Raw genomic sequence first — 23,345 nt, 5'->3', positions numbered from 1 at the left:
TGAGTTAAGTGGAAAGCCAGGTTCTTACCTTTTACTGTCAAGTTGGCTGTACTCTTCGCAGAGCCAATGTCACAGGTGTATACATCACTGTCACTCTTCTCCAGATCCTTCACTTTGAGGATGAGGACAGTTCCTTTTTGCGTAAGCTCATACCTTCCTCCAGCCCTGATCTCCTTTGTTCCTTTCAGCCAGGTGACTTTAGAGGCAGGTTGGGCTGTCTCACATTCAAAGGAGACAGCACTCGTCTCTTCTGTAGTGGCATCCTTTAGTTCACAAATGAATTTGTTGGCCAGTTCTACAGAGGGGATGAAATATTAAAGTAAATATAGGCCTATCTCATCTTTAGAGTTGTGGGATTTCCCCTGTTATGTGTTTAAATAAAGGATGACAAAATCTAAAACCTTAAGTTTTAAAAACCTTGCCTTTGATCTCCAGTTTAGCCTTGGAGGTTGGACCACCGGTGACCTCACAGCTATATTCTCCAGAGTCTTTTTCAGTGACGTTGCGGATTGTCAGCTTTACAAGCGTCTGCTCCTGACTGATTTCATATTTCTGGCTTTTTCTGATAGACTTCCCATCCTTTGACCACTTCACTTCCAGTCCAGATTGAGAAAGCTCACAGGAGAATGTGGCATCTTCACCAATTGTGGCACTGACACCCTGAAGCTCTTTAGATATGGTAGGAGCTTCACCTAGCTCCCAAAAATAAGATACACCTTGATAAAGCAAAACCGTATTTGTGTAAAACATATAATTTAATTCATTGCTCTTGTTTTCATTGCATATCCTGCTTACCCTCAACAGTAAGTGTTGCCTTTGAGCTCAAATCCTTGAGTGTGAAGACTACCTCACCAGAATCAGAAACTGAGACAGCTTTGATTGTTAAGGTATACTTGCGCCCTTTGCTGCTTATTTGGAAACGGCCTCCATCAGTGACAGGTTGACCTTTTAGGCTCCAGGTGCACTTCTCTGAGCTCTCTCGGGACAAGATACACTCAAATGTGCAGTTTTCACCTGCTTTGGCCTCTACTGACTTAAAACGCTTGGTGATCCCAATGTGGATATCTGGGGTCAACAGCAAAGACATTATTGAAAAACACCAACAACTTCATCTGTTTTCATAAAAACATAAATGAAAAAACTACAACAAAAAGACACTACAGTGCCATTGTAGCACAACAGTACTGCATAAGTTTGTTGTCATACCTCTAACAGTGACCTTGGACTTGGAGAGGTCTGTGCCAAGATCACAGCTGTACTCCCCGGCGTCAGTTTTCATGACATCATGGATAGTAAGTCCCAAGGTCTTACCATCATGGAGGAGCTCGTACTTTTTGCCTGCCGACAGGACTGTACCATCTTTGCGCCACACAGGGGCCACTCTGGGCTTTGAGACTTCACACTTAAGGGTAACTGTACCCTTCTCCTCTGCAACTACATCATCCAGCAACTTCAGGAAGATGGCTTTTTTCTCTGGATGTCAATAAATTAAAAAGTGCATTAAGCCAAAACCTTAATCCATCATATTGAAAGCATTTCTGTGAATCTGCTTGATTTGGACATCATCATACAACCCCACCTTTGACCTTTAGGCAGACTGTTTCTTTCACATCCCTGATGCTAAATGACACCTTTCCACCATCCTGAGGTGCTAGGTTCTTGAGGGTGAGCGTATGGGTCTTATCCACATGGGTGATGGCATTGACCTCATTGCTGAAGAGTGGCGTGTCATTGAGGATCCACTGGACCTCTTCATCAGCATAGTTAACCTCACAGGTGAACACAGCATCACCATCTTCATCCACCTCCACATCTGTCAGATGTTTGGTGATCTGGATTTTACGCACTATGTCAGAAAAATAAACATCCAAAAAGCGTGATCAGAATGCTGTTTATTTTACCAGCAGCACCTATATAATGAGTCCTTGGCGTAGTCAAGGCAAATTTCTCATAAGCAGCTCTAACCCTAATGGGGTGGATGCATAAATGGAATGCAATTTGAAACAACATGTTTTGAATCCCTTCTTTGTGACTTTACCTTCTACTTTGAGAACGGCTTTGCTCTCACAGACCCCGACCTGACAGCTATACTCTCCAGAGTCCTCTGCACTCAAACTTTGTATGATCAGCTGCACATTAGCGTCCTTTTGCTTCATGTTGTATTTGCTAGAAACCTTCAAAGCAGTTTGACCCTTAAACCACCGTACTTCTTTTGGTGGGGCAGAGAACTTGCAGCATAGTGTGGTGGAAGTCTTTTCCTTGGCTGAAACATCTTTGAGAGGCTCCAGGACTTCAATGGGACGCTCTGTGGGGGATATGAAAAAACACAAAAGTCCACAACACTACAACAAACATTGCATTTCATTTGTAGTGAACATAAACGGAGCAAAATACACCTTTTTAGAGTTTTCCAAAGCACTTTTGCAGTTTCTGTTGGAATTTTATCATGCATTATTATCAAAAACTATTTAATTGGAATTATTAAATACAGATTTGATTTCTTTTGGAGTGTCTATTTTGCAAATCTTGGTTAAACCAAGTTTCTAACCTTTCACTTTGAGCTCGGCTGTTGATTTACTCTTTCCGGCGGTGAACTGTACCAGTCCTGACATGGAGGTCTTGGTCTTTTTAAAAGTGAGGCGGTGCATGGTTCCTTCTTTCTCCATCTCGATGTCGGTACTCTCCTTCAGCTGTTCCCCATTTAGCATCCACTTCACTGGCTTGACTGTCTCCACGCTGACTTCAACCTCAAAGTGGGCAGCAAATGGCTCGGTCACCTCCAAAAAACTCAGTTCCCGTACTATGCTGATAGCCTGCTCTGAAGGTTGTGATGAGACAGTATAACGATGTGTCAAGGATCTGCTATATCAAAAATGTTTATGTAGTACAACTCTTTAAAACACAGGAATACAGGAAAGACAGTAATACACACATATTAATGAAGCTTCATGGAAATAAACAAAATGCATGTTAGGAAAATTTACATAACATCACTTTAAACTGGAAGCAAGCATAAATTTGTCCCTGTTAGATAAATGCGGTACAATATTATGGTTAAAATCACATACAATGCTCATTCTTGTCTGTTGCACATCAATCAAAAACTGATCTGTTAACTGTTATCAAATAATTAAAAACATGCAATCACATTTTATATACCCTTTTTACAGTCAGTTTCAAAAGCATTGTAGTTTGTAATGTATGGTTGTGTTTCATGAATCCTGTTGTGATTTCAACCTTAAATTTTATTTTATTCTTTAAATCATAATTGAAACTTTTCACCCTCTACTAGTAGCTGACATGAAGTCTTATCATCAGTGGCGTCACACATGTATGTATCCTCATCATCAGAATCCATGTCAATGACAGTAAGCTTCCTGTAGATGTCCTCACTTGTGATCTTGTGCTTCTTGCTAGGTTTGATCTCTGACTTGTTCTTATACCATGTGACTTTAGCGTTGGCCCTTGACACCTGACACTCTTAAGTATGCGCAGTGTTTGTACATGGCGATTTTGTCTCTCAGTTTCTTTACAAATCTGACAGGCAATTCTGTAATAATTATAAGGGAGCTTAGGGAATCTACAGATTTGTATGCAACTGCAGAAATGCTCTACAGCCCAGCCCATTAGTCTTAACACTAAATGCAAAATGCATGCAGATACGACAGACATGACAACAAACCTTTAACCTTCAGTTTAGCAGCTGAAGAGGACTTCTCAGCTGTGAACTTGATTTCACCTGCATCCTCAGTCTTTACAGATTTGAAGAGCAGAATATATGTTCTTCCTAAGACAGAGAGTGTTAAATGAGTTTGAGAGAAATTAATCTGTCCCTTTTGGAGATGAATTGTTTATTTGCATTTGGTGAACATAGTAATAAAAAGGAACCGATTGTTGTGGACTGCCATACTGTGCTGCATGTTTGTCAGTATATAATTTCTACAAGCACACCTAAGCGTTCAAGAAGAAAGCAATCAAAGTCCATTCTTTTCAACTCACCCTCCTGCCTTATCTTTATGTTGTCTCCGGCTTTGAGTTTGGCATCTCCTTTGTGCCACTGAGACTCAACCTCATCGTGGGAGACCTCACAGACAAACGTTGCACTCTCCTTCTCTGTCACCTCCACGTCCTGCAGCGGCTTCACTATTTTAATATCTCTTGCTGCAAGAATTCAAATACAAATATTTATTCAAGTGACAATACAAAATGCTTGAGTTCAGCAGTGATTAAATGTCTCACTCAGAAGTCGTTCATCTTTACCGTGAACAGTGAGCTTGGCTGAAGTATTGTCATCTGTTGTTCTACATATATACTGGCCCTGGTCTTCATATGCACACTTATGGATGATGAGGGTGCGCTTATTGGCCTGGGAATGGATGCCAAATTTCTTTCCTGGCTTCAGTTCCTCATCATTCTGATGGGGAAATAATGACACAATTTTTATTTATTCCAAGTCATTTTGTATGTCAGCCATATGTGACTACACAACTTTTTTTTTATTTATTCCAAATCAAATACTAATACCTTAAACCACTTGACATCAGCATTTGCTCTTGACACCTCGCATTCAAAAATGATTTTCTCCTTTTCAGGAGCACTGATATCCCGTAGAGGTTTGAGGATCTTTGCAGCAGGCTCTGTGCACATAACGCCAATAATTAGGGTTGCAATTGTTATACTGTATGTACATTTTAACATTGGTGATTATTACGGATCTGCTCATTAGTTTTACGAAAACCTTACTTAACTTGCAGTAAGCATAAATGGGATATATTGTCGACATTCATTTAGTTTGTCTGGTGGAATATACTTTAAAATGTTGATTATACAGCTTTTAATATTACTAAACTTGAAAAAACACTTTTTATGATCTTATGCTAAACATATAACTGGATCTTGTTATTCAGGATTAAATTTAAAGACCCCCAGTATACACATTTACCTGTAACAATTAGTTTGCCAGAAGTATGGACATCTTCAGCCTGGAAAGTTATAGTTCCACCATCACTTATCTTCAGCTGGGACATAGTCAAGCAGTGCTTGTTGCCCAGTACAGTAATGATGATATTGGGTCCTGCCTTTAGTTTCTTTCCACCTTTGCTCCAGGAACCTTCTACATCAGCCTTGCTTAGTTCCACCTCCATAGTGATGGTCTCTTTCTCTTGCACTTTGATCTCTTTTATGCCTTTTACGATTTGAATCTTCTTAACTAAATGGTAGGAAAAAACAATGGAAATCCATAGATGAAATACTTTTATTTTATAATTTCCTGTATATTTTGATCATAAAATATTATGATCGAAAGAGTAACTCTGTAATATAATGTAACATAATGAAAGAATCCATACTCTCTACTGTCAGTTTGCCCTGGGTCTTGTCATCTAGGGTTTCACATGAGTAATGTCCTCTGTCAGCATACGCCACACTCTTGAGGACCAAAGCCTGCTTGGGACCATCCACATGGATCTCCATATTTTCTCCTTGCTGTAGTACCACACCATTCTTCATCCACTTCACATCTGTTGAGGGTTTACTCAGCTCCACTTCTAAACGAACTGTGTCCTGCTCAGTCACAGTCTCATCTGAAAGCTTCTTCTTAAAGGTGACAGGAAGCTCTGCAAATTACGGATAGATTTGTATTGAGAAACAGGTAGTCTGTATGCTTCCTGCTGATGTGTTGCATTACACATAAGAGCTGTATTTGTCACTTATCCTTACGTTGTACTTGGAGTGTGGCTTTGCAGACTTTCCCCTCGGCATCGATACTGATCTCTCCTGCATCCTCCTGAGTGACAGCTGTGATGATGAGAGAATGACTGCTTCCTCCATGAGCAATCTTAAATTTGGGACTAGTTATAATAGGAATGTCATTACGCAGCCATCTGACACTCACATCAGTTGGTGTGATGGAGCATTTAAAGATAGCATCTTTGCCTTCATTTGCAACAACATTGTTCAGCCTGGTAGTGAACCTCACCAGACGTGGGGCTGTGGGAAATTAGATTGAAAAGCTGAGAGAAATAATAATGAAGAACATCTATCACTTAAAACAAGCTTAATAAGTTGTGTTGGTTCATTTTGATGAGAATTGATGACCTTCAGACATAGACACTGATGGTTCGTACCTTTAGTAGTGACTTTGGTGGTGGTCTTGTCATCTTTACATTCACAGCTGTACTCCCCTTCATCCTCCTGAGCCACAGCGGAGACAGTCAAGATGCAGTTGGTGCCATCAGTGCGGATGCTGAATCTTCCACCTGGTTTGATTTCTTTGCCGTTATGCTTCCAGAGGACACTAACAGTGGCTTTGTTGAGAGTGCAGGAAAGTGTCATGGTGCTTTCTAGTACTGCAGACACTGGCTGCAATGGCACCACAAACTTTAACGGTGCATCTGCAGGGCACAGATGACGGAAAAATGAAATTACATTTTGTCTGTGGTCAATTAGATTTATTATTTCAATAAGTGCAATTATATCCAACAAAATTTTACTTTGAAAACTTTAGATGTAAAAAGCATTTATTGAATTGAATTGAAATCAAATATATATATGCAAGAAAAAAAATATCAAAACTGCCATTAAACTGTCTAATTGAACAAATTTGACCTTGAGAAATGAACACCTTAAACAATCTGTACTTTTTCTTCCTTGGAAATTGCAAATTAGCATTTACCTTTGACTTGAACGTTGAACTCCACTTTGTCATCAGCCGTCTGACAAGTGTAGGTGGCGCTGTCTTTAGATTCAGATGACTTAATGATGAGGACACGTGAGCGACCTTCCTGTTTCATCTCATACTTTGATCCGTCTTTCAGTTCTATTCCATCTCTGAACCACTGAACACTACAATTCTCCAACATTACCTCGGTTTTTAAAACAACCTTTTCTGTTGACTCAACCATCACAATTTCTTTGGTCACAGATTTCTTCTGGAATTTGGTAGAAACATCTGAGGAAGAAATAAGAAATAATCACTTAATTGTGACCATGTTCTGGAGGAAGACAAGTATGTGGATTCGTGGAAGTCCACTAATGTGCTAGAAAATCTTACCTTTCACCTGAATCTTGAAGAGAAATTTCTCATTTCCAACTTCACAGGTATATTCTCCAGCATCTTTCTTTTCCACATTCTCCAGCAGCAGCTGACGACTCTTGCCCTTTGACTCCATGTGGACTGTCTTACTGGAGCTCAACTGCTTGCCATCCTTGAACCATTTCACCTCAGTCTTGATGTCAGAAACTTCACAGCTCAGTGTGGCTTTCTGGGAGGATGAAACCTTCACTTCCTTCTGATAAGAGTCCTTGTTGGTAAATGCAGCTTTAAGCTCTAATAAGAAGAGAGTTTACTTAATTCAAAGAGTTTCCCTATTTACAGAGAATGTCAACACTAGATTTGCAATTACATTGACTATGACAAGGGAAAATAAATATTTCCATAGTAGCTTTTAAATAACCCAAAGAAGACTGTCAAGATGCACAGAACCAAAATGAACAGTCCAAAATGGTTTCCATACCTGCCACCTGAATCTTAAATGGCAGCTTTTCATTCCCAACTTCACAGGTATATTCTCCAGCATCCTTTGTCTCCACATTATCCAGCAGCAGCTGACGGCTCTTGCCCTTTGATTCCATGTGGATGGTCTTACTGGAGCTCAACTGCTTGCAATCTTTAAACCATTTCACCTCAGTCCTTGGGTCAGAAACCTCACAGCTCAGTGTGGCTTTTTGGGAAGCAGCTACTTTCACTTCCTTCTGGTAGGAGTCTTTGTTGGTGAAGGCAGCTTGAATATCTAGTTGGGTGGGCATGTTGGAACATGGATCCAATATTGGAAAACAGTAATATTTTACTTTAAGTAATAGACATCAAATATTGCAAGGACTAAATGGTTGAGAAATCCAGCAGAGATCAAAAATCATAGCATGCATATTAAGCAAACAAATCCAAATCTCACTGTAGAATATTACTTTTTCAGTAGCATTGAAATAAGCAAGAAATTGCTTTTTAGTTTTAAAATGACCTCTTTTTCAACAGAAACATTGTACATCACTAAATCTACAAGCACAAGTTAGTTGTATCTTACTCAATGGTCTCTTTCACCAAGGACAAACTTTTTCTACATGTAAAATTAGCTTTTGTCGAGCTTCACTGATTGACTGTTATTTTGATTTCTTTCATAAAGAAGAAAAATAAAATAGAAACAGAGCCAAGAGACAAACACACGGACATTTCCATACCTGTCACCTGAATTTTAAAGGCAAGTTTCTCATTCCCAACTTCACAGGTATATTCTCCAGCATCATTCTTCTCCACATTCTCCAGCACTAGCTGACGGCTCTTGCCCTTTGACTCCATGTGGACCGTCTTACTGGAGCTCAACTGCTTGCCATCCTTGAACCATTTCACCTCGGTCTTATAGTCAGTAACTTCGCAGCTCAGTGTGGTCTTCTGGGAAGCTCCTACTTTAACTTCCTTCTGATAGGAGTCCTTGTTGGAAAAGGCAGCTTGAATGTCTGGTTGGGCAATGGACAATACCAGAAAACAGTATGCTTTGAGTAAATATATCACACAAGATTATATACAACAGATACTGCAAAGACTGGATGCTTGAGAATTTAGGAAATCAAAGTAAACTGCAAATCAATCCACAAAAAAGCTAATTACACGGCAGAATGAAACTTGTTTTTGGTTCTGTACCACTGAGATGGGCAACCAATTCTTCGACTTGTCATTGTACCATTTCTTGAAGACACATTAATAAATTTTTGGACCAGAGGCAATGCATATATCAAACTCTTTGTTTAACCCAACAGACAAACACACGGACATTTCCATACCTGTCACTTGAATTTCAAAAGCAAGTTTCTCATTTCCAACTTCACTGGTATATTCTCCAGCATCTTTCTTTTCCACATTCTCCAGCACTAGCTGACGACTCTTGCCCTTTGACTCCATGTGGACCGTCTTACTGGAGCTCAACTGCTTGCTATCCTTGAACCATTTCACCTCAGTCTTGATGTCAGAAACTTCACAGCTCAGTGTTACTTTTTGGGACGCTGAGACCTTCACTTCCTTCTGATAAGAGTCCTTGTTGGAGAAGGCGGCTTGAATGTCTGGTGCAGAAATCAAGATTTAGGAATATTGTCTTAGAAACTGCATGTAGTTTTATGAAAACTTTGCTTCACTCATGTTTGATTTAGTCACTGGTACCTTAAAAAAACAAGCCAAAACACTGCCATGGTCTTCTTACCTTCCACCCAAATCTTAAAGACCAGCTTTTCATCTCCAACTGCACAGGTATATTCTCCAGCGTCCTTCTTCTGCACATTCTCCAGCAGCAGCTGGCGGCTCTTGCCCTTTGACTCCATCTGGACAGTCTTACTGGAAATCAACTGCTTGCCATCCTTGAACCATTTCACCTCAGTCTTGGGGTCAGAAACCTCACAGCTCAGTGTGGCCTTCTGGGAGGCTGGTACTCTGAGCTCTTTCTGGTAGGAATCCTTGTTGGAGAAGGTGGCTTGAATGTCTGGTGCAGAAATCAAAATTTAGGAATACAGTAACAGAAACTGCATTTAGTTTTATATAAACATTGGTTTGGACATGGTTGATTGAATCACTGGGACCTTACAAAAAGCCAAAACACTGGCATGTCGTTCTTACCTTCCACCCAAATCTTAAAGACCAGCTTTTCATCTCCAACTGCACAGGTATATTCTCCAGCATCCTTCTTCTGCACATTCTCCAGCAGCAGCTGACGACTCTTGCCCTTTGACTCCATCTGGACAGTCTTACTGGAAATCAACTGCTTGCCATCCTTGAACCATTTCACCTCAGTTTTGGCATCAGAAACTTCACAGCTCAGTGTGGCTTTTTGGGAGGATGAAACCTTCACTTCCTTCTGATAAGAGTCCTTGTTGGAGAAGGCAGCTTGAATGTCTGGTGCAGAAATCAAGATTTAGGAATATTGTCTCAGAAACTGCATTTAGTTTTTTGTAAACTTTGCTTCACTCATGTTTGATTGAGTCATTGGAACCTTAAAAAAAAAAACAAGCCAAAAGACTGCCATGGTGTTCTTACCTTCCACCCAAATCTTAAAGACCAGCTTTTCATCTCCAACTGCACAGGTATATTCTCCAGCATCCTTATTCTGCACATTCTCCAGCAGCAGCTGACGACTCTTGCCCTTTGACTCCATCTGGACAGTCTTACTGGAAATCAACTGCTTGCCATCCTTGAACCATTTCACCTCAGTTTTGGCATCAGAAACTTCACAGCTCAGTGTGGCTTTTTGGGAGGATGAAACCTTCACTTCCTTCTGATAAGAGTCCTTGTTGGAGAAGGCGGCTTGAATGTCTGGTGCAGAAATCAAGATTTAGGAATATTGTCTCAGAAACTGCATTTAGTTTTTTGTAAACTTTGCTTCACTCATGTTTGATTGAGTCATTGGAACCTTAAAAAAAAAAAACAAGCCAAAACACTGCCATGGTGTTCTTACCTTCCACCCAAATCTTAAAGACCAGCTTTTCATCTCCAACTGCACAGGTATATTCTCCAGCATCCTTCTTCTGCACATTCTCCAGCAGCAGCTGACGACTCTTGCCCTTTGACTCCATCTGGACAGTCTTACTGGAAATCAACTGCTTGCCATCCTTGAACCATTTCACCTCAGTTTTGGCATCAGAAACTTCACAGCTTAGTGTGGCTTTTTGGGAGGATGAAACCTTCACTTCCTTCTGATAAGAGTCCTTGTTGGAGAAGGCAGCTTGAATGTCTGGTGCAGAAATCAAGATTTAGGAATATTGTCTCAGAAACTGTATTTAGTTTTATGTAAACTTTGCTTCACTCATGTTTGATTGAGTCATTGGAACCTTAAAAAAAAAAAACAAGCCAAAACACTGCCATGGTGTTCTTACCTTCCACCCGAATCTTAAAGGCCAGCTTTTCATCTCCAACTTCACAGGTGTACTCTCCAGCATCCTTCTTTTCCACATTCTCCAGCAGCAGCTGACGACTCTTGCCCTTTGACTCCATCTGGACAGTCTTACTGGAAATCAACTGCTTGCCATCCTTGAACCATTTCACCTCAGTCTTGGCATCAGAAACTTCACAGCTCAGTGTGGCTTTTTGGGAGGATGAAACCTTCACTTCCTTCTGATAAGAGTCTTTGTTGGTGAAAGCAGCACGAGTTTCTAGTAAGGACATTCATTGTTTAAGTGAAACATCAAAAAGGATGCCGTTCAGGACTGCAACAAAACATCAAACATCTCCAAATGGACAAAAACACTTAATAATAACATCTTAATAATACCTGTTTTGTGCTAATTTCAACAACCTCGGGAAGCGATTGTTTCCCGGAGACTAATCTGGAAATGTCTGTATTTAAGTATTTCACATGTTAAATTATTTATTAGCTGTAGGAACATTTAGCATTTAGCTTCACTGTTCAAAAAAACCATAAAGTTATGACATTAATTAGGTATTGTGGCATGTCTGATTAATCCTGCTCATTAAAATATTTAGTTTCAAACTAACAGGAAGTGACAAATATTGTGTGGAAATGTAAAAGTAAGTCCTCCACTGACTGTCATGATATCAGCATGACATTGATTAAAAAAGTTATACTGAATATTGTAAAACCCTTAACTTATATTTGTAACTTGTCATTCCAGACTGGCTGCTTTCCAAGTAAATTGAAAATCGCTAAATTAATTCCACTTTTCAAAAATTATAACAAACACGCTTTTACTAATTACAGACCAATCTCTCTTTTGCCTCAATTCTCAAAAATTTTAGAGAAACTCTTCAATTCTCGACTTGAAAAGTTTCTCGAGAAACATCATGTAATTAATGATGGTCAGTATGGCTTTAGGTCCTAAAGAACTACCTCAATGGCAATAACTGAAGCTATTGAAGAAGTCACTAATGCACTGGAGCAAAAGAAGTATGCAGTTGGTATCTTTATTGATCTAAAAAAAAGCCTTTGACACTATTAATCACTCAATTCTATTAAAAAAGATGGGAAGATATGGAATTAGGGGGCTGGCTGGAGATTGGTTAAAAAGTTATTTAACAGGGAGGTCACAGTTTGTAAAAATGGGTCAGTATTTATTAGATACTCTTGGCATTGTTTGTGGTGTCCCCCAGGGGTCTGTATTGGGGCCAAAACTGTTCAATGTGTATATAAATGATATGTTTAATACATCCAAAGTACTGAAATTCATACTATTTGCAGACGACACAAATATATTTTACAGTAGTGACGATTATAATGAGCTCGTAAATATGGTAAACAGGGAACTAAAGATAATAAAAAAGTGGATGGACACAAATAAATTATCCTTGAATATAAATAAAACTAAGGTAATGATGTTCGGTAATTGCAACAAAATGTCTGAACAGAGAATAAGTATTGATGGTATCCAAATTGAAACTGTGAGTGAGATTAAATTTTTGGGAGTAATAATTGACAGTAAATTGTCATGGAAACCCCATGTCAGATACATAAAAACAAAAATCTCCAAAAGCCTCTCAATTATAAATAAAGCAAAACTATACCTTGATGAAAATGCACTCCGTATTTTATACTGCACCCTGGTACTACCATACCTTTCTTTTTGTGTTGAAGTGTGGGGAAATACTTACCAGAACACAATAAATCCTCTGATTATATTGCAGAAAAGAGCTGTGAGGATCATTCACAAGGTTGGTTTTCTAGAACATACTCATAATCTGTTTACGCAGTCAAAGTTGCTAAAATTTGATGATCTTGTAAAATATAATACATCAATAGTCTTATATAAAGCATTTAACAAATGATTACCGCCTAACTTACAATGTTTTTTTAAAACTCCAGTGCGAGCTCATAACTTGAGAGGTTTTGGACATTTTTCATTTCCGAGAGCCCTAACCACTCGTAAATATTATTGTGTGTCTGTATGTGGAGTGAACCTCTGGAACAAACTGGACTTGCAACAAAAGCAATGCCAAACTATTCATCAATTTAAACTTTTATATAAACATTGGGTGTGGTTAAAATACAAAGATGAGGGTCTTTAATTTAAATTGCTGTTGTATTCTGTCTCATAGTGTAAACATGTGCTCAGTGTTTCCTTACCATTGTTGGTATATTGTCCATTACAATTGTTGGCATTGTTTATTTCTATTACATTGTAGTTAAATTGCTGTTGTACTCTGTCTCATAGTGTTAACATGTGCTCAGTGTTTTCTTACCATCGTTGGTATATTGTCCATTACTATCGTTGGTATATTGTCCATTACTATCGTTGGTATATTGTCCATTACCATCGTTGGTATATTGTCCATTACCATCGTTGGCATTGTTTATTCCTATTACATGTCACAGTGTCTGGGTTGTGTCCCTGGGTTTCCACTAGATGTCCTCCTTTCTCACGGTGTCTGTCACCTTATCACTTCCTGTTCCCTTATTTGGTCACCTTCCTCCTTGTTTATTTAATTGATTGTTCCCCACCTGTCTCCTGTTTCCCCTTTACCCTTCTGTGTATTTATACCCGGTCTGTCTGAGTCTGTGTACGGAGTCCTTGTTTAATGTGATGTTAATTCATGTCCGTCATCTAGTCGTGCCCTTGCCTTGTCTTCTTGTCTTGTTTTTATGTTTTGGATTCTCTGGTTTTGACCCTGCCTGGACTGTTTACCCCTTTTGGATTTGCCCTTCAATAAACACCATACCTGCAATTGGTTCCCTCTCCTGTGTGTTCTGTAACACCGATCGGGACAGAAGGACTCCGTCACACTGAGATCCAGCGGTATGTCTTTTTCCCGTTCCCCAGCCAAGATGGCGGAGCGGAGAGCTAAGTATCTCCGGCTGATCGCCCTCCGCCAAGAGGGCAATGAGGTGGGTGCCCTGGCACAGGTGTTCTGGTCCCTGGCCGAGGGTATGGGATACAACGATGCGGCTCTGAAGGATTATTTCAACAGCGGGCTGGATGATCCAGTTTCTCAGGAGGAGATGGGGCATTTAGAGACACTGGAATTCTGGGAATTCGTGTACTTCTTGCAGCATAGGCTTCTGTGGGATGCCCCAGCCACTCCTGTCTCTTCCGCCAAGATGGCCGCTAACCCAGCGCCAATGCCCAAGTCAGTCACTGATCCAGATTCATGGCCCAAGATGGCCGCCAGCCCAGCGCCACAGCACAAGATGGCCGCCAGCCCAGCGCCACAGCACAAGATGGCCGCCAGCTTAGAGCCACAGCACAAGATGGCCGCCAGCCCAGCACCACAGCACAAGATGGCCGACTCAACGCCTGAGTCTCCAGACAAGGTGCCACCGACTCGCCATCATAGAGGGCGGAGGAGGAGACAGGCGTCTACCGTTCCTCAAAGCCCGGAGAATGTTGCAGAGCGGACCGCTGCCGTCCAGGAGGACATTCCCGAGGCGGTGCCCGAGACTGTTCCGGAGGCCGAGGCGGTGCCCGATGCTGTTCCGGAGGCCGAGGCGGTGCCCGATGCTGTTCCGGAGGCCGAGGCGGTGCCCGATGCCATTCCGGAGGCCGAGGCGGTGCCCGATGCCGTTCCGGAGGCCGAGGCGGTGCCCGATGCCGATGCTGTTCCGGAGGCCGAGGCGGTTCCCGATGCCGATGCTGTTCCGGAGGCCGAGGCGGTGCCCGATGCCGTTCCGGAGGCCGAGGCGGTGCCCGATGCTGTTCCGGAGGCCGAGGCGGTGCCCGATGCCATTCCGGAGGCCGAGGCGGTGCCCGATGCTGTTCCGGAGGCCGAGGCGGTGCCCGATGCTTTTCCGGAGGCGGAGGCGGTGCCCGATGCTGTTCCGGAGGCCGAGGCGGTGCCCGATGCCGAGGCGGTGCCCGATGCCGAGGCGGTGCCCGATGCTGTTCCGGAGGCCGAGGCGGTGCCCGATGCTGTTCCGGAGGCCGAGGCGGTGCCCGATGCCGTTCCGGAGGCCGAGGCGGTGCCCGATGCCGTTCCGGAGGCCGAGGCGGTGCCCGATGCCGTTCCGGAGACCGAGGCGGTGCCCGATGCCGTTCCGGAGGAGGTGCCCGATGCCGAGGCGGTGCCCGATGCCGTTCTGGAGGCCGATGCGGTGCCCGATGCGGTTCCGGAGGCCGAGGCGGTGCCCGATGCCGAGGCGTCTCAAGTCTCCACAGGCAGTCCAGAGTCGAGTCAGGGGCCAGTGAACTCTCTAGAGTCCAGTCAGGTGCCAGTTACCTCTCCAGAGTCAGGGCTAGTCACCGCTGGTCCTCCGGAGTCAGGGCTAGTCACCGCTGGTCCTCCGGAGTCAGGGCTAGTCACCGCTGGTCCTCCGGAGTCAGGGCCAGTCACCGCTGGTCCTCCGGAGTCAGGGCCAGTCACCGATGACCTTCCGGAGTCAGGGCCAGTCACCGATGACCTTCCAGAGTCAGGGCCAGTCACCGTTGAACTTTCAGAGTCAAGTCAAGTCACTGGGTGGTCTGCTGCTCCGCTCTGTTGGACTCCGGCATCGACCATAGGGGCGTGGTGGTCATCTGCTCCACCCTGGAGGACTCTGGCCTTGACCACAAGGGTGTGGTGGTCTTCTGCTCCGCCCTGGGGGGCTTCCGCTCTGACCACATGGACGTGGTGGTCTTCTGCTCCGCCCTGGGGGGCTTCCGCTCTGACCACACGGACGTGGTGGTCTTCTGCTCCGCCCTGGGGGGCTTCCGCTCTGACCACACGGACGTGGTGGTCTTCCGTTCCGCCCTGGGGGGCGTTTGCCCTGACCACACGGACGTGGTGGTCTTCTGCTCCGCCCTGGGGGGCTTCATGTTGTTTTTTCCTTTTGTTTTTGTGTTAATGTCTGTCCCTGTCCCTTTCTGTTAGTCTGGCCCTCCGTCCCTCCCCCTGAACCTCCTCCGGTCCTCCTCTCTCCTGGTCTTTCTGTGTTGTGTTTCATTCTGGTGCCTGTTCCCCTTTTTTTTTCTTTTCTGGCCCTCCGTCCCTCCCCCTGAGCCTTCACCTGTCCGCCTCCCTCCTGGTCTGTTTTGTGTCTGTCGTGGAGCGTCTGGGAGCCGCTCCGTAGAGGGGGGGTTCTGTCACAGTGTCTGGGTTGTGTCCCTGGGTTTCCACTAGATGTCCTCCTTTCTCACGGTGTCTGTCACCTTATCACTTCCTGTTCCCTTATTTGGTCACCTTCCTCCTTGTTTATTTAATTGATTGTACCCAACCGGTCTCCTGTTTCCCCTTTACCCTTCTGTGTATTTATACCCGGTCTGTCTGAGTCTGTGTACGGAGTCCTTGTTTAATGTGATGTTAATTCATGTCCGTCATCTAGTCGTGCCCTTGCCTTGTCTTCTTGTCTTGTTTTTATGTTTTGGATTCTCTGGTTTTGACCCTGCCTGGACTGTTTACCCCTTTTGGATTTGCTCTTCAATAAACACCATACCTGCAATTGGTTCCCTCTCCTGTGTGTTCTGTAACACCGATCGTGACATTACATTGTTGGTATAAACTGTTGTTATAATAATTACTTGTGGTAACGCCACCATCATATAACATTTGTAAATAATCTGTGAGCAAAGTAACAATGAAGCTCAATTATTAATCACTAAATGGGGAACTGGGGTGGGATTAAATAAGTTGTCTTCTTCCCACTCCCTTTCAGGCAGAATTCGATCGTCATATTTGAATACTGTATATTCTTTCTTTTTTTGCACTATATGATTTAACTATATTTTGTCTACCTTGTACTTTTTTTGTGCCATTGCCTGGAATAAACGAATAATAAAATATAAAAAATAAATATTAGCACATAGTCTTACCTTTTATCTTGACCAGGAATGTCATTTTGTCCTCTGCCGTCTCACACGAGTAGTGTCCTTCATCGCTCTGCTTGGCACCCCTAATGACCAGCTTCCTTTGTGTCCCCTGAGATATAAAAGTTGTCCTCTTGTCCTCCGTTATTTCTATCTGTTCTTTCTTCCACACAACAGCAGTTCCAGGAGAAGCAACATCACAGCTCAACACCACGTCACCCACCAGAGCAGCATTCTCCTGGGGCTGAGCCCTTGGCTTGTTAAGAAACTTAGCCGGCTCTTCTGTTAGGGGAAAATGGAAGATTAGATGCCACATCCCTTTGTGATTTTGACATTATTAGGAATAGGAAATACATTATAAAACACACATTAAACATGGAGTGAGAAACATAGTGACATCCACTGTCTATTTGTATATAATTTGACACAAATGTGACAACCCAAACTTTTCTTGGTTTACATTTATTTAGTAAGAAACTTAAAAGTCAGGAATATATACATTTTAATGCTGTGTACACATAAAAAATACTCATCACATCCCAAACTATACTGAATATGATACCTGAAAGTGCATGAGCCATGCATGAGTGCTAAGCAGATCTGTTACCTGACAAACACACTCTAACACTTCCTGTTGAGTAGCCAAAGCCCAGCTGCTCCTAGCTGTCAACACTGACTGCTTACACCATTTATTCACTGACTCTGAACTTTCTGTGCTGGTATATGAAGCACTCACTACTCAGCACTGATTTTAATTAAACAGCATGCACCACAGTGTATTTCTCTACTATTATTTGGCAGGATGTGCTCTTCATTATAAATACAATTTAAAGTTCTTTCACTTTCATGTACATAAATTAACTGAATATATAATGGCTTAAAATATAAATGTAGAGGCTATAAAAACATAAGACAACTGAAGGTCAGTAACTAAAGAGCGAAATGGCTTGTTTCACCTTTTAGGGCAAGTTGGACAGACATTTTATCGCCATCACACATGCATTCATAGATGCCCACGTCTTCACGGTCAACATTGTGGACTGTCAGTATGCGTTTGCGCTCCACACTTGTGGCTTCATATTTTTTACCCATTCTCAGCTCCTTCCCATTCTTCATCCAAAAAACCTTAAGCACAGACAGTACATGTAGTTAACTTTCAAAAAACAAACAAACAAAAAAAAGACATCCCATCATGCCCACACATTTATTAGATATGTGGAATTTGATATTAGATATGTCCCTTTTGTATGGGCAATGCATCTCAAAGTTGATTGAACAAGACAGGAGAAAGTATAACACACTTAAAATATTTAATGCTTATTTTTATTTTTACTTTTTTTTTTTACTTAATACACTTTTTGGGGGGGGGGGGCAGGATTGACAAAAAAGTGCATATTGTCACCTGGACACTTGAGTCAGACACCTCTGTGTACATCTGAGCAGAGGAGTGCATGCTGAAAGTAAACACCTCCGCCTGAGAAGATTTATTGGTGAAATGTGCAGGTGCGGCTAGAGAAGATCAATAAAAAATATCAGAAACATTGCTGAAGTTAATCTACTTAACTTTTCTGAAGCTTTTCCTTTCTTGCCTTTCACACTAAGCGTGGCAACACTCTGAGATCCACCACCCACAAACTTGACCTGTGCTCCATTCAGTTCCATGGACACCTCCCTGATGACCAGCGTGTGTGTGGTCTTTGAGCGTGTGATCAGATACTCAGATCCACTGCGGATCAATCTGTCGTTTATTGTCCAGGAGCCGGAACATACGGCTGAGAGCTCCACAGTGAAAGTTGCTTCTTCACCTGCATGTGCTCTGCAGTTCACCAGGCCTGCCTTCACTGACGCTGTGGGCTCTGATCAAATAAATTTCAATATATTTAATGGAATACACTGATTTAAAACAGTTTATATTAGTTGAAATATGAAGAATGCAAAAACACAGCGAAAAACAACAACAACAACAACAAAAAAACTATTTCTTTCTCACCAAGGTAAAACGTTCCAGGAACCTCCAAATAGGCACTCTGACCAAAATCATTGACTGCTGAGATGCGGAACTGATAGCTTGCCTCTTCTGGAATTTCACTGATGGTGTATTCAGTGCTAAACACAGTTGTACTAGTGACTTTAATCCAGGTTTGGGCTCCCACCTTCCTGCGCTCCACAATATAGCCGGTAATGGGTACAGGCCGTTCACTGTCTGGTGGAGACCAGCACAGTGTGATCGATGAATCTGTTTTGTTCCGCACCACTGGTTCAACTGGGGCATCTGGGGGATGTTTCCTTGGTGCTGAGATCAAAGTTTATAATATTGTTAATCAGGTTAAAGAAATCTCTCCATATGTCAAAAGCAATTGTGTTGATTGTTGAAACATCAAAGAAATGCACAAGTACAGTCACCACAAAGTAGCTGTGCTGTCATTCGATTTGGTAAATACAGTATAACATTTGCAAATTGTAAGAACATAGGAAACCGCTTGTAAAATCATGTGTAACGGATGTGGTCTGATTTACACATTCATTCACCTGTGACGGAGAAGCGGGTGGATGTCTTGCAGTCATGGGCGATGAAGGCCACTTCACCCGAGTCTTCCGCAGTACATTCCCGAATGGTCAATGTGTACTGTCTGTTAATACGGGCAATAATAATTCGGGAGTCCTCTTTCAGCCTCTCCCCATTCCTGGTCCAGTATGCATCATCTACTGGTTTCTCCAGTTCCACACAGAAGATGACTGTATCGCTAACTGGCACCACTGTCTTCCTCGGCAGCTTTTTAGTGATGTTGCCTGAAAGTGCAGAGAAAAATCGCATGAAGATTATCTTTTGTGTTGCACCAGGTTAAAGCAATTCATCATTCTAGCCAACCATATTGGAATGGCTTCCTTTCAGAGCTTTTACCCAGCACTGTAAGTTCGGCCACAGTGCGGCTGCCTTCCTTCATCTCACAGATGTAGACAGCATCATCATTGGTGGTGACATGGTGAATAGTGAGGCGGCGCAGAGTGCCCTCCACATCCATGCGGTACTTGGTACTTTCCTCCAGATGGGTCTCCTCCATAAACCAGCTGGCCTTTGTGTTCGGCATTGGCACCTCACACAGCAAAGTTGCTGTTTCCTTTTCCTTCACCTCAACATCCTGCAGCTTCTTTTTGAATGGAATCTTTGGCTCTGGCAAGGACACATGTGAGTGAACATACAGAAGACATAGTGTATACAGTAATATATTTTTAGCACCAATCATGATCTGTCAGTATTTATATTGATTAGGTCTCCAGCAAGGCAAATGATAAATGATAAATAAACAGGATAGTTTCACATATAGTAATCCTAAGCCAGTTCAGTTAAAGGGAAAGTTCACCCAAAATTGAAAATTTGATGTTTATCTGCTTACCCCAAGGGGCATCTAAGATGTAAGTGACTTTGTATCTTCAGTAGAACACAAACTGAGATTTTTAACTGAAACCGCTGCAGTCTGTCAACCTTATAATGTAAGTGGATGGGAATCACGACTAAAACATAAAAAATAAAAAAAAACATTGCCCCGCGGCTTGTATTTATTTATTATTTATTTATTACTTATATCTTTTTTTTAACCTCTAATTCACTCAATGTGCAAACTGTTCAGAATCTCTTAAGCGTGTCCTCCTGAGCACGTTCTCAAGCATTCATCTTCTTCTTGCTTTACAGCGTATGCTTAATCAGAGGTAAAAAACTATATAAATAGTGTTCAGTTTCTTGCACAGACCGATTGTTTTGTGTCTTTACACATCAATGTATAGACAAGCTGCAGGGTTTAATTTGGTTTTATTTATTTATGTTTTTTTTTAAGATTCTTTAATGTTTTAGCCATGATTCCCATCCACTTACATTATAAGTCTGACAGACTGCAATGGTTTCAGTTAAAAATCTCAGTTTGTGTTCTACTGAAGAAACAAAGTCACCTACATCTTGGATGCCCTGGGGGTAAGCAGATAAACAAAAAATGTTCATTTTTGGGTGAACTATTCCTTTAAAGTTAACCAGAAGGGAAACAAGCTGCAAGTGACTTTTGTGGTGTTCACAATATAAGCAGGCTTAAAAGTGCACCACAAAAGGACCAGTTTGTTCGTGGGTCATTTTGTGACAGACTTTTATATATATGTTTACTAAAAACAGCCTTAAATGTCATGAACTTCACACTCCTAATCCCTTTAAATGGACACCACTGCACTTTGCACTGCAATGGTGGACTGGTAGTCAGCTAAGTTTCTGTGACCTTTCTCTTAGGTGCCTGTGTCATTAGAGTCGAGATTAAGACACAGGAACAAGGTAGCAAAATATTATTGCTACACTTCAGGCTAAAATTAGAACTCTGTATAAATACAGAATGTATACATCTGTGAAGATCATTATTCTAATGAATGCTTAGTTAACAATTAATTAGGATATACAGTAGACTAATGCTGCAAACTCTGAAGACATCACTTGGAAAGTCACCCACATAACGGTGTCAGAAGTAATTCTGCAGCTAGCTTTCACAACAACTGTGTGAACTAATCATCACTAGCAGAAAATAGTTGTAATGCTACACCCTCTTTGAAATCCTGCAAGCACTTTGCTAAGCACAGACAGAGCTGAAAGGCAAAGATGACTGTCATTAGTTGATCAAATTTTAATTTAAAGGTTGGTGATTTATTAGGGCCAACCGTATTTTAACATGGTCATTATTGTGCTGACATACGTATTCGACTTATTTGGCAGTCTCAATTAAATTATGATATTCTCAGACTGATACATGACTTTGTAAACCACTGTACTTGTGTAGTTTCTTTAGGATTTCACAAATGGGGGTTTTATATCTGTCCACTTTTGTTGACTGGTTGGATTATCATTTGGAAAGACCAAGTGTAAAGCAGCAATCCAAGACATAGCAATCCAAAAACTCAAACCACCTCAGGAGGAGACATACACAAGACATGAATAAGCTAAGTATAAATAGATCTGGTTGTTCAAGCCACAAACTTCCAAAAATGATTACTTAATGTATGTAAATGTATAAGCACCAAACATTAACTGGGGTTAAAGAAAACATTAAAATGTAAAACATTAAAAATGTTCTGCCCCACACTAGCAATAATATCTGCTGTGAACTGTGTGTACATACTCATTCTGACAGCAGATGGATCAATTAGGATGAATAAAGTGGCCAAGAGTAAATACCTGCAGACATTATTCTTACCTTTGACAATCACTAGCACAGCGCTATAGGTTTGTCCAGCCAAGTTGGATGCATTGCAGGTGTACAGGCCATTATCACTTTGTTTGCAGTAGAGCACCTTGAGGATGAAATTCTCAGCCTGGTCCTCATACATCACATGTCTGCGGCCCTCACTGATGTTCGCCCCATCCTTCCTCCAAATGATCTGAGGTTTGGGATGGCCTGTGACGAAACAGCTAAGCTTTGCATGTTTACCCTCGGTCACCATACAGGTGCGGGTGAACACACCTTTGGGCAACATGCTGGTTAAGGCCGAAACCCTCTGCTTCTGATCATGGGCGAGTCCCAAGCTTCCAAGTTCCTCTGTGACCATGGAAGATGAGGCTGTATGCGTGGTTGAGGAACTTTCCACGGTGCGGTATAAGGAGATGTCCTTCCGCATATCTTCTTTCCGCTTCTGCATGTGTGAGAGGAGGGATGTGCTCTTGTCTGCATTCAGGAGACGAGTATCTTGAAGGTCGACCACCAGAGCAGCAGCGGTCTGAGCACGGCCAATAGAGTTCTGTGCACGGCAGGTGTAGGTACCACTGTCCAAGCTCCTAACACTCTGGATCCTCAAGGAGCTGGAGTCATTTTCTGAGATTATCTTGATGCGGTTGGTCTCACCCAGGTAGCGACCATCCTTTTCCCAGTCAAAGTTGGGTGCTGGATGGGCTGCCACCTGACAATAGAAGGTAACATCACCCCCTAGACCCACACGGGTGGAGACAGGCTTTACTGTAAACACTGGGGCCCGATCAGTCACAGTTTCCGGCAGTCCCACCTTCAGGGTTACAGCTGCATATGCCTCTCCAACATTGTTCTTGGCACGACACATGTACTGCCCGCTGTCTTCTAGAGTTAGATCATAGATGGTAAGTCGATAAACATCCCCATCTTCTACTTTTTTGAAGCGTCCACCTGCAGAAAGAAGCATCTTTTCTTTCTCCCAGGTGACTACAGGAACAGGGTTTCCCACAATAGTGCAGCTGAGGGAGGCATCTCGTCCCACGCACAGTGAGAAGGCCTTAGGTCGAGTTAGGAAGCGTGGAGCCCCGCCAAATAGATTTTGATCCATTCTTGCTTTCTGTAGAGATGAAACAAAACACTTTAATAAAAGTTAAAGTTGTGGTCAATGCAGGAGAAACATGAAATTTTATAAAAGTTTTACATATTTGCACCGTATAACCATTAAATCTTGCAACTAATCTCAAGGAAGTTTCTGAAAAGCTGCTTTTCAGATTAGCATACTGTAAATCAGTTTGAATAAATTGGGTCTGCTAATGACAAATAACCATTTCAAGAAAATCCTTAAATAGACATTTTGAGAAATGTGAGATGCCT

General features: G+C 42.2%; 1 protein-coding gene across 1 annotated transcript in view; it reads right to left on the bottom strand.

Annotated features, from left to right (window-relative positions):
- The window catches only part of LOC132124326 (obscurin-like), a 60,122-nt gene that overhangs the window by 35,740 nt on the left and 1,037 nt on the right, over positions 1 to 23,345 (bottom strand). Inside the window, exons 2-33 of the mRNA XM_059535312.1 lie at positions 21,984 to 23,088; positions 19,664 to 19,933; positions 19,291 to 19,551; positions 18,752 to 19,054; positions 18,351 to 18,617; positions 18,164 to 18,270; positions 17,718 to 17,886; positions 16,768 to 17,043; positions 10,912 to 11,187; positions 10,494 to 10,769; positions 10,076 to 10,351; positions 9,659 to 9,934; positions 8,836 to 9,111; positions 8,236 to 8,511; positions 7,515 to 7,790; positions 7,052 to 7,327; positions 6,674 to 6,949; positions 6,126 to 6,392; positions 5,719 to 5,988; positions 5,349 to 5,615; positions 4,943 to 5,209; positions 4,525 to 4,637; positions 4,261 to 4,414; positions 4,000 to 4,161; positions 3,683 to 3,787; positions 2,549 to 2,818; positions 2,039 to 2,305; positions 1,580 to 1,846; positions 1,207 to 1,473; positions 796 to 1,065; positions 423 to 692; positions 29 to 295 (exon numbers count right to left, since the gene is read on the bottom strand). Of these exons, the coding sequence (XP_059391295.1) occupies positions 29 to 295; positions 423 to 692; positions 796 to 1,065; positions 1,207 to 1,473; positions 1,580 to 1,846; positions 2,039 to 2,305; positions 2,549 to 2,818; positions 3,683 to 3,787; positions 4,000 to 4,161; positions 4,261 to 4,414; positions 4,525 to 4,637; positions 4,943 to 5,209; positions 5,349 to 5,615; positions 5,719 to 5,988; positions 6,126 to 6,392; positions 6,674 to 6,949; positions 7,052 to 7,327; positions 7,515 to 7,790; positions 8,236 to 8,511; positions 8,836 to 9,111; positions 9,659 to 9,934; positions 10,076 to 10,351; positions 10,494 to 10,769; positions 10,912 to 11,187; positions 16,768 to 17,043; positions 17,718 to 17,886; positions 18,164 to 18,270; positions 18,351 to 18,617; positions 18,752 to 19,054; positions 19,291 to 19,551; positions 19,664 to 19,933; positions 21,984 to 23,079 (8,716 nt within the window). The 5' untranslated portion in view covers positions 23,080 to 23,088. The remainder of the gene's footprint in view (positions 1 to 28; positions 296 to 422; positions 693 to 795; positions 1,066 to 1,206; positions 1,474 to 1,579; positions 1,847 to 2,038; positions 2,306 to 2,548; positions 2,819 to 3,682; positions 3,788 to 3,999; positions 4,162 to 4,260; positions 4,415 to 4,524; positions 4,638 to 4,942; positions 5,210 to 5,348; positions 5,616 to 5,718; positions 5,989 to 6,125; positions 6,393 to 6,673; positions 6,950 to 7,051; positions 7,328 to 7,514; positions 7,791 to 8,235; positions 8,512 to 8,835; positions 9,112 to 9,658; positions 9,935 to 10,075; positions 10,352 to 10,493; positions 10,770 to 10,911; positions 11,188 to 16,767; positions 17,044 to 17,717; positions 17,887 to 18,163; positions 18,271 to 18,350; positions 18,618 to 18,751; positions 19,055 to 19,290; positions 19,552 to 19,663; positions 19,934 to 21,983; positions 23,089 to 23,345) is intronic.

Source organism: Carassius carassius, chromosome 42 (genome assembly GCF_963082965.1).
Source record: "Carassius carassius chromosome 42, fCarCar2.1, whole genome shotgun sequence".
Lineage (NCBI taxonomy): Eukaryota > Metazoa > Chordata > Actinopteri > Cypriniformes > Cyprinidae > Carassius > Carassius carassius.
Note: the sequence above shows the minus strand (reverse complement) of the source record. Positions and strands in the feature narration are given on the sequence as shown.